The following is a 10,231-nucleotide window of genomic DNA, read 5'->3' as shown; positions in this document are numbered from 1 at the left end:
CAAGTTTGACCGCCTTCCGTTCGGTTGTGCTTCGGCTCCTGCTATTTTTCAGTCTTACTTACAGCAGTTGTGTGCTACTGACCCAGGTTGTTCCAATTATCTGGACGATATTGTCGTGTCAGGGCGCACCCCTGACAAACATTTGCAGAATTTGTGTGCCTTATTTACTGTACTTTTGCAGGCAGGACTCAAGTGTCATAGAGACAAGTGCAAATTTTTTTCAAACTGAGATTCAGTATTTAGGACATATGACTAATGGACAGGGTATCCACCCCTCGCCGTCACATCTCCATGCGATTAGAGACTTGCCAGCACCCAGGAACTTGCAAGAACTTCAGTCTGTGTTGGGCAGAATTACATATTATGTTCGGCTTATACCAAATGCAGCGCAGATTGCAGCGCCTTTGCATCGCCTTTGGCGTAAGAACGTTCCTTTTGGTTGGTCTTCGGAATATTATGCTGCTTTCCATAAGCTCAAATCTGCTTTGTTGAGTGATCGTTGTTTGATTCCTTTCGATCCATCAAAACCAGTTGTTTTGGCTGTCGATGCATCTTCTCACGGCATCGGAGAAGTCCTCTCACACTGCATTAATTCTGTCGATCACCCAATCGCTTTTGCGTCTAAGTTGCTCAATTCTGTCCAGCACAACTATTCTCAAATCGAGAAAGAAGCTTTAGCTATTGTCTATGGAGTGGCCAAGTTTCATTATTTTTTGTACGGTCGCAAGTTCTATTTGGTCACCGACCATAAGCCTTTGACGTCGTTGTTTCACCCGTCCAAGCCAGTTCCAGCCCGTACTGCAGAGAAGTTGCAACGTTGGTCTTTGTTTTTGTCTAACTACAATTATGAAATTTTGTTTTGGCCTACGGCCCAGCAAGGCAATGCTGATGCTTTGTCTCGCCTCCCTTTCGGTACTGACGACGAGTTTGATTCTTCCGACTTATCATGCATGTTTATTGATTCGCAGGATAAGTAATTAACTGATGTTTGTCGGGTGGATTTTCGTCGCATTGCGTCCGCGACAGCCGCCGATGCTTCTTTGCAGATTCTCTTGCAGTATATTCGTACACACTGGCCTCCGTCTGCTACGTAGATTCGTGATCCCCTTGTTCGACGTTACTTTGCGCAGCATCACAACTTGTCTGTACACCACGGTGTTATTTTTTGCTGACAATGATCAGTCTCGTGTGGTTGTACCTCGTTCATTGCAGTCGAAAATCCTCCGATTACTGCACTCTTGTCATTGGGGTATAGTGTGGACGAAGCAATTAGTGCGTCGTCACTGCACTTGGGTCGGCACTGATAAACAAATTGAGAATTTGCTTGCTAACTGTCGCTCTTGCGCGGAGCATCAATCTGCTTCCCGCCTGTGCTTCTTTGTGTGGCCGACTCCTACAGCGCCTTGGCAACGCGTTCATATTGATTTTGCAGTTCCTTTCTGGGACACCTGCTGGTTGATAGTTATTGATGCATACAGTAACTTCCCTTTTGTTGTGCCTACGTCTTCTACTACATCTGTCAGTGCTATTCGGGCTTTGGCATCTATTTTTTGCATTGAGGGCCTTCCCGAAGTTATTGTCTCCACCCAATGGCCCCCAATTTGTGTCCTCCGAGTTTGAAGCGTTCTGTGCTGCTAATGGCATTCGCCATCTGACCTCAGCCCCGTTCCACCCCCAGTCGAACGGTGAGGCTGAACACTTTGTGTGTACATTTAAGTTGCAGATGAAAAACTAGCGCGCCACGCACTGTCGACAGCGCGTGCTCTGGACTTTCCTTGCTTCCTACTGCTCCCAGCCGCGCGGCGCCCGTTCCCCAGCGGAATTGCTACATTGCCGCGCCCATCGGTCGCTCCTGCAGCTATTGCACCTGCTGCTGCGTACTCCCGCTGCTGCGCCTCGTTCTGGCTTGGCGCCGCATGATTTGGTGTTCTACCGCATTTTCTCTGGCAGGAAGCGCTGGGAGCAGGGGTGCATTCTTCGCCAGCTCGGCCGCACCTTATTTTTAATTTCAGGTGTCTCCAGCACTGTCAAGCGACACCGGAACCAGATCCGTTCGTGCCGCCCTCAGTTTTCTGCTGCTGGTTTTTATCCGGCAGAATTGGATGCTTCGCAGCTTCCGCCGCCTCAGCCCACGACTCCACCGATGGCGCCTCGGCCCTCGCGCCTCCGGCACGGGCGCCCCTGCGTGCGCCATGCCGCCGGGCTGGTCAGCTGCGCCGGAGGATGCTAAGTTCACCCAACCTGGATATGATGTGACGTCATTATGACGTAACACGCTTTAGTCGATTAACACACCTATCGACTTTTACGAACGTTCGAGATTCTAAACTGTCGTCAGCTAGTGGTTTGTTTTGACACGTGCGATTCTGATAACAGCTCAGTGTGGCAGCGTATATGTATTTCGCCAAAATAAAAGTAAAAGAGCTGGATATTAATAGAAATATTCCTGGCCGTGGCCTTGAAAACACCACGGACAACACGTTTCGTAAAAAAGTGAAGTCTTCTTGTGTCCTGACCAGATTAGATTGTGTGATTGTTGTATTGAACGCTTACGCCGAAAATAATATTTATTTATTATCAATATTTTAGTATGGTTTCATACAATTGGTCTTGTCAGTACATATTAGATTGTAGCAGCATACTCTTGCTGACTTTTTTTTCTTAATTTATATAGCTGAAAGAGAACTCGTGCAAGTTTGTTAGCTAAGTAATTTATATGTCCATCCCAAGATAGTCTTTTATCAACCATAATTCCAAGTAATTTTACACTCGGACCGCAGAGACAGGTACCTTAGTGTCCAGTAATGACTGTTGTGTAGAATGATTGAATTTCGAACTTAAAAAGAAAAATATGAGGCATTGTTGAAGAAAAATCGTCGACCGGAGATGAAATACGAGGGGAAGTGGATTTCTCAATGTAATCTTAACGAAAGGTTAGTGTCTTGACGCATCTAAAGATTTTGGCTGCTGAGTGCTTCTTCTTACCGAGTACAAATAACCGACGCTCTTCAGTTGGGTCAGAAGTACATCAATTTCTGCTTGAGATTCACAATAACCACGCAATTGCCCGTCGTCATCGATGTTGAAATCTTTCAGATTTTCTCTCGTTAGTTTCTCGAATGCTGAACACATAATTAGAGACGAGCAAACGAAAAACAACGCACAGGACATAAACACAGTACAATACACGATTTAAACGCAAGGAACGCAAAACACATTTCAACGAATGGTGCAGAGCACAGCGCTACCCTGTCAAAACCTCTCGAAAGTTCACAAAAGTCGAATAGTCGATATACGGTTTCTATCGTTTTCGATGTAGCGTGTATACGTCATAATGACGTCACATCGTATCCAAGTCCGGTGAACTTAGCATCCTCCAGCTGCGCCGGGCGGGCACCTCTCGCAGCCGCAACGGTCCCACCTCTGACCGCTGCTGTCGCCGTCCCCGCCGTGTTCCTCTGCGGTGCCGGAGCCGATGGACACTGAGGCTGCCGCCACGCCATTGCCGCCGCCGCCGCCGCCGTCGCCGTCGCCCATGGAGGTTGTTGCTCCGCCTCCTCATCCGAGCATACCCAGTGGCGGTGCGCGTCCCGGGGAGGTTTTCAACGGGGCGTTTCTCAGTTGCGCCGCCCCTGGGGCCCTCCGCCCGCCGCCGGAAGCCCTATTCCACGACGGTACGCCGTTTCAGGGGGGAGGGGTGTGGTATCGATAGTTCCGATGCCACAGCGTAGGTTGGCACTACGATAGTGGACGATCCACACCGACGACAGCGCCCTCTAGCCGACGCTGTTCAGCCCTACGAACGCCGCTCGGCTTTCGCGCAGTTCATGAGGAGCAGACGGCCGAGAACCATCGCTTTGGCTTAGCTTGCTATTGAGATTTTCTTACCTGCACTTTGGTTGCACACCTACGTGCTCATCTGTACAAAGTTACATATACATTTATATATATTCATGCATCAGTCAAAACCTCTTTTACTTTACTTGCAATACCGATGTGCTTTGCCGGCCAGAGTGGCCGAGCGGTTTTAGGCGCTACAGTCTGGAGCCGCGCGACCGCTACGGTCGCAGGTTCAAATCCTGCCTCGGGCATGGATGTGTGTGATGTCCTTAGGTTAGTTAGGTTTAAGTAGTTCTAAGTTCTAGGGGACTGATGACCTCAGCAGTTAAGTCTCATAGTGCTCAGAGCCATTTGAACCATTTGGACCGACGTGCTTTACCTCACCTGCTCCTAGTAGCTTCCTCTCATTTGGCCTCTCTGTCAGCTTTCAGGAGCAGATCCACGAGCCGCCTTCCAGGCGGGATACAATAGCAAAAGTGCAGATAGTGGATATAGTACTAAAATCAATAAAATCTCCAGCTAAGTAAGTGTAAACTCAGTCTTGTATGAACTTACGCTTGCTACAATGAATACTGAACCGAGAACATTGAACCTTGTGGTGAATATACTACAATATAAGCACTTAACTCAATCCAACAGTCCTTAAACCTACATTCAGCTAGCAAGTTCTACACAGTATGGTGAGTAGAAGACTTCGCCAATAAAGTAATGCTGTTAGGACCAAACACCAACACAATAACCAAAGTTGAGCGAACATTCTGAGATGGATAGACATGTTTTACTTGTGAGTGCTACCAGTGTATCTTAGGAGGAGACAGACATAATTCTCTTAGAAGTGAGCAACTATTAAAAAAACAAACAATAGCAAGGACTATGTTACGCTATCTCTGAGTGAATTCCAGCCTTGCTTCTACAGGAAGACAAAACACAGTAATAACGGCATACAACTATTAAAAAAAAGTTTCCACCAGAACAGTGCATGTGTCTTCACCTCGATGCGTGAATACAGACTAAGCAGCTTAGAACCGGTCTTACTTCCCCTCCTACCTCCCCTTCTCCATTTATCTCCATCCCCACCCCCATCCCCCATGTGTAGGAATACTGATTTTCCAGGCCTGTTATAACCTATTGTTGATGGTACACAAAGACGTCCATCCACTGCAGGTTCTGTGCTCTGGTTGGTGTTGACAATGATATACTGTTCTGGTCTGTGGTTGGATACTCACAATGGCAGGTATACTGCTTTCCCACGCCTGTTCTAACCTCTTACTGACGATACAGAAAGAGATCCATCTGCTGGCGATGCTCTGCTTTGATTGGTGATGGGTTGACAACCATATACTGCAGAAATCATATAGCGAAATACTTGGCTATTCGTGACGGATAGGGAAAAGACAACGCTCCAAAAGAAGACCGGCCAACAGTATCCTAAGACTCTCGGCTACGTCTAACAGTAGGAAGAGGCACTGGAACGGCTGCACTCGCGAGAGGGCCGGTCATTGTGACCAGTAGCCGTTGAGGTAGCTGCGGCAGTCGCTATTGTCGCTATTCAATGCGCTGGCGCTGACAGCAAATCCTCTGCCAACTGCCACTAGTCACTTCCGGCCGCTTCCTGGCCTCCGAGCATTCAAAATTGGTGTCTGTGAAAGTCCTGTAAATATATTGTCCTGCTTTTGGGTATTACATGCATTTAAAATGCGCAAATATCAATACAAGCGCTGTCTATTTGCATATCGGAAGAAAGAGACACAGTCATATTTACACCCGACAGCATGCAACAACAATTCGCACCCCCGCTCCCCCTCCTCGTTATTTCGTAACATCCTGCTGAGTAAAACAACGAACTAGGTCTACAGTACTCTTGTCGATGAGGGGTGAGCAAACTGCCGAGGTCGGAGCTTTACAACAATACGTTTGATACATGTATTAACCCATCACACATCTCTTGTACATGTCTACCGTGTACAAAATCAATACCACATCCTAAAAGATACGTAAACTTTCATTTTTTTGATGCGAAAACTACTGATCACTGCAGGATGTCCTTTTTATTTCGCAACATCCATCTGAGTAAAAATGAGAATTTTATGGCAAACACTAAGTTAAAAAGCAGATCATCTCTAAATAAACAGTTTTACATGTGAAATGTGGTGTAAACCTTTACTCTTCCTAATACGCAGGGTTTCAACTTCAACGCAATTATCATGTGGTATACGTCGGATTCTGTAAGGTCCACTGTAAATCAGAAAGAATTTGTGACACAAGTGTTTCTTCTTATGTGACAATGAATGGGCTTTAATGAGAACTTTCTGACAAATATATAGTTTCTTTGCATTTGCTTTAACGTGTAGTTTTCTCCTTTTGTCTGCAGCAGAATTTATATTTTTAATAGCCAAATCAATTATGTCTTTGTGTCGAAGTTTATGTGTATTCGGAAAAGGTACAAGCTCTCTGATTCTGCTCGGTGGTTCTTCATTCTTCAGTACAAGAATAGGTGGTAAAGCAGTGGAGTCATGAGGCATTTCATTCAGCACATTTTGAAATAAGTGTAAATATCTGTCTCAATACTGATGCTTTCTGTGACAATAAACTCTGCAAAGCTTATTGATTTGTTTCATAATCCGTTCAGACGGGTTACAATGCGGTGAGTACAATGAAATAAAAACAGGTTTGATTTTATGATTCCGAAGCATGCGTGACCAAACAGCAGATATGAATTGCGGTCCGTTATCTGAAATGACTTGAGGAACGTGGCCAACTTCACGTAAGAAATTTTTAACAAAGGCGTTGGATACAGACCGTCCAGTGGCTTTATGTAATGGTGTGAAAGAAACAAATTTTGAAGTAAGTTCAACAGCGACTAAAACGTACGAAAATCCATTCGATGTTCTGACAGGGGGTCCCAAGAGATCAACAGCAGCAAATTCTTTTAATTTAGAAGGAATGATAGGAAACAACGGAGCACGATGTGAGATAGTAGGTGGTTTAGTCTTCTGACAAAGTTTACAAATAGACAAGACTCTTCGAATTCTCTTTTCCATATTGTTAAAATAACAAGTTGTCCTAAGAATATGATAACGTTTTCGTGGACCAAAATGTGCGTGGCTGAAATGAATGTACCAAATGAGCTTATTAACAAAATCGTCAGGAATGCAAAGTACCCATAGCTTGTCATCAACAGTGCAGCGTTTGAAGAGTATGTTGTTTCTAACCAGATAATAATGCCGAATCTGTGTGTGTGTCTTTTCGTGCCATTTACTTTTGATGTCTTCCCAAATTGGACCTTTATCTTGTTCATGAGCAATGTCCTTTAAAGATGTGGTGAAGTTTTAAAAGGCGACTTACTGAATGTAAAGAATACTGAAATTTTTTTCGAGGTTGCCGCCTTCTGTGTTACTTTTCTCAAGCCCAGCCGGTGCAAGTGATAGTGCGTCCGCAACAATGTTGTCCTTGCCGGAAATGTAGACTATTGTGAAGCGGAATTCTTGCAGAAACAATGCCCAACGTTTTAACCTGTCATGATTTAATTTTGAAGACATAAGAAATTGTAATGCACCATGATCGCTGTGTTTACCAGAAAGAAAGAAACGGACTTGTTAAATGCCCAAACGGAATTTGTTAAATGCCCAAACGATAGCTAAAGCTTCTAATTCAGTAACGGAATAATTTTTTTCAGATTTTGTAAGCACTCGGCTAGCAAAAGCAATGGTTTTCTAAACAGTAGTGTCATTTTCTCTGGCCTCTTGAAATAAAGGGGCACCAAGACCGACTTTAGAAAAATCCGTGCTAAGGCAGAAATCTTGTGACAGATCTGCATGAGCTAGTATTGGCGCGTTAAGTAGCGCTTCTTTCAAAGAATTGAATTCGAACTGTGGCTGTTCATCCCAGTTAAAAACAGTATTTTTTCCAGTGAGAGAACAAAGTTTTGGTGTAACTAGAATTTGTATATTCAGAAAACGACGGTAAAAATTTACGAGACCTAGAAACTGCGGACTTGTTTTATTGTGGATGGAACTGGAATGGCTCTGATTGCTTCTCACTTTTCAGTATCCGGCTGAATGCCTTCAGAAGAAATAATATGTCCCAAAAACTCAACCTTTGACCTACCGAATTCAGACTTTTCCAAGTTAACTGTAATTCCAGATTCTGCAAAAATACGTAACACACTGTTGAGGATGCGATTATGTTGTTTCCATGAGGCTTCTGCTGTTAGAATATCGCCCACATATAAGGTGACGTGACGTTTGAAGAACTCAGGTAATATGGAATTTAGCCCACGAATGAATGCTGCGGAAGAAATGTTCAAACCAAAAGGAAGTTTCCGAAATTGATAACAAATGCCGAGACAAAGAAAAGCTGTGTATTTTCTACATTCTGGATGAAGTTCGATCCGATAAAAGCTGGATCTGAGATCAATAGAAGACAACACTTTTACACCATTAAAATTTTGAAGATCTTCCAACGTTTGCGGCCTGTCTGTTTCAGGAGTGATGATAGTATTGATTTGTCTCGAGTCTACGTCTAGCCTGATCGATCCATTTTTCTTCTCAACAACATATAATGGATTGTTGTATGAGCATACTGCAGGCTCAATAATGCCCTCGTCATGTATAGATTGTATTTCTGTTCTAACACGGTCCCTATAATGCGCCGGAATTACGTATGGTCTAACACAAAATTTAGTATGCTCACGAACACGAAATTGGTATTGAAATCCCTAGATTGTTCTTGTTTTGTGAGTTAAAACTGAGGAATGTGCTTGTAAAATCTCAAAACGATCCTGCCTATCAGGGTCATTACACTTCTCAATTGTTTGAATTTTATTCTGAATTAACTCATTAGTATCAAATACGCCGCCGAGATCATTCCTGTCAATTCTTGCAGAGTGATTGTTAGTGTCAAGTTCCGTCGAAAATTCCGAACTGTTGTCTAACAGGAGGCAAAGCCGATTAATTTCTTTGTCATAGTTTGAGAGCCAATCTTCAAAATTCAAAGCTATTGACTTGCCTTCTTTCTCTAAACTTATTTCAGCATTGTGAAAGTTTAAGATTGCTTTGTATTCATTCAAAAAGTCTACTCCCAATATACACTCCTGGAAATGGAAAAAAGAACACATTGACACCGGTGTGTCAGACCCACCATACTTGCTCCGGACACTGCGAGAGGGCTGTACAAGCAATGATCACACGCACGGCACAGCGAACACACCAGGAACCACGGTGTTGGCCGTCGAATGGCGCTAGCTGTGCAGCATTTGTGCACCGCCGCCGTCAGTGTCAGCCAGTTTGCCGTGGCATACGGAGCTCCATCGCAGTCTTTAACACTGGTAGCATGCCGCGACAGCGTGGACGTGAACCGTATGTGCAGTTGACGGACTTTGAGCGAGGGCGTATAGTGGGCATGCGGGAGGCCGGGTGGACGTACCGCCGAATTGCTCAACACGTGGGGCGTGAGGTCTCCACAGTACATCGATGTTGTCGCCAGTGGTCGGCGGAAGGTGCACGTGCCTGTCGACCTGGGACCGGACCGCAGCGACGCACGGATGCACGCCAAGACCGTAGGATCCTACGCAGTGCCGTAGGGGACCGCACCGCCACTTCCCAGCAAATTAGGGACACTGTTGCTCCTGGGGTATCGGCGAGGACCATTCGCAACCGTCTCCATGAAGCTGGGCTACGGTCCCGCACACCGTTAGGCCGTCTTCCGCTCACGCCCCAACATCGTGCAGCCCGCCTCCAGTGGTGTCGCGACAGGCGTGAATGGAGGGACGAATGGAGACGTGTCGTCTTCAGCGATGAGAGTCGCTTCTGCCTTGGTGCCAATGATGGTCGTATGCGTGTTTGGCGCCGTGCAGGTGAGCGCCACAATCAGGACTGCATACGACCGAGGCACACAGGGCCAACACCCGGCATCATGGTGTGGGGAGCGATCTCCTACACTGGCCGTACACCACTGGTGATCGTCGAGGGGACACTGAATAGTGCACGGTACATCCAAACCGTCATCGAACCCATCGTTCTACCATTCCTAGACCGGCAAGGGAACTTGCTGTTCCAACAGGACAATGCACATCCGCATGTATCCCGTGCCACCCAACGTGCTCTAGAAGGTGTAAGTCAACTACCCTGGCCAGCAAGATCTCCGGATCTGTCCCCCATTGAGCATGTTTGGGACTGGATGAAGCGTCGTCTCAGGCGGTCTGCACATCCAGCACGAACGCTGGTCCAACTGAGGCGCCAGGTGGAAATGGCATGCCAAGCCGTTCCACAGGACTACATCCAGCATCTCTACGATCGTCTCCATGGGAGAATAGCAGCCTGCATTGCTGCGAAAGGTGGATATACACTGTACTAGTGCCGACATTGTGCATGCTCTGTTGCCTGTGTCTATG

At 45.9% G+C, this 10,231-nt stretch overlaps 1 protein-coding gene across 1 annotated transcript in view; it reads left to right on the top strand.

The window, feature by feature from the left end:
- The first annotated feature begins 3,535 nt into the window (after positions 1 to 3,535).
- LOC124796009 (facilitated trehalose transporter Tret1-like) overlaps positions 3,536 to 10,231 on the top strand; it is a 148,996-nt gene continuing 142,300 nt past the window's right edge. Inside the window, exon 1 of the mRNA XM_047260091.1 lies at positions 3,536 to 3,674. Coding sequence (XP_047116047.1) covers positions 3,536 to 3,674 — 139 coding nt within the window. The remainder of the gene's footprint in view (positions 3,675 to 10,231) is intronic.

The sequence above is a fragment of the Schistocerca piceifrons genome, chromosome 4 (genome assembly GCF_021461385.2).
Source record: "Schistocerca piceifrons isolate TAMUIC-IGC-003096 chromosome 4, iqSchPice1.1, whole genome shotgun sequence".
NCBI lineage: Eukaryota > Metazoa > Arthropoda > Insecta > Orthoptera > Acrididae > Schistocerca > Schistocerca piceifrons.
The sequence above is the reverse complement of the archived record's forward strand: the minus strand, read 5'-3'. Positions and strand labels throughout refer to the sequence as shown.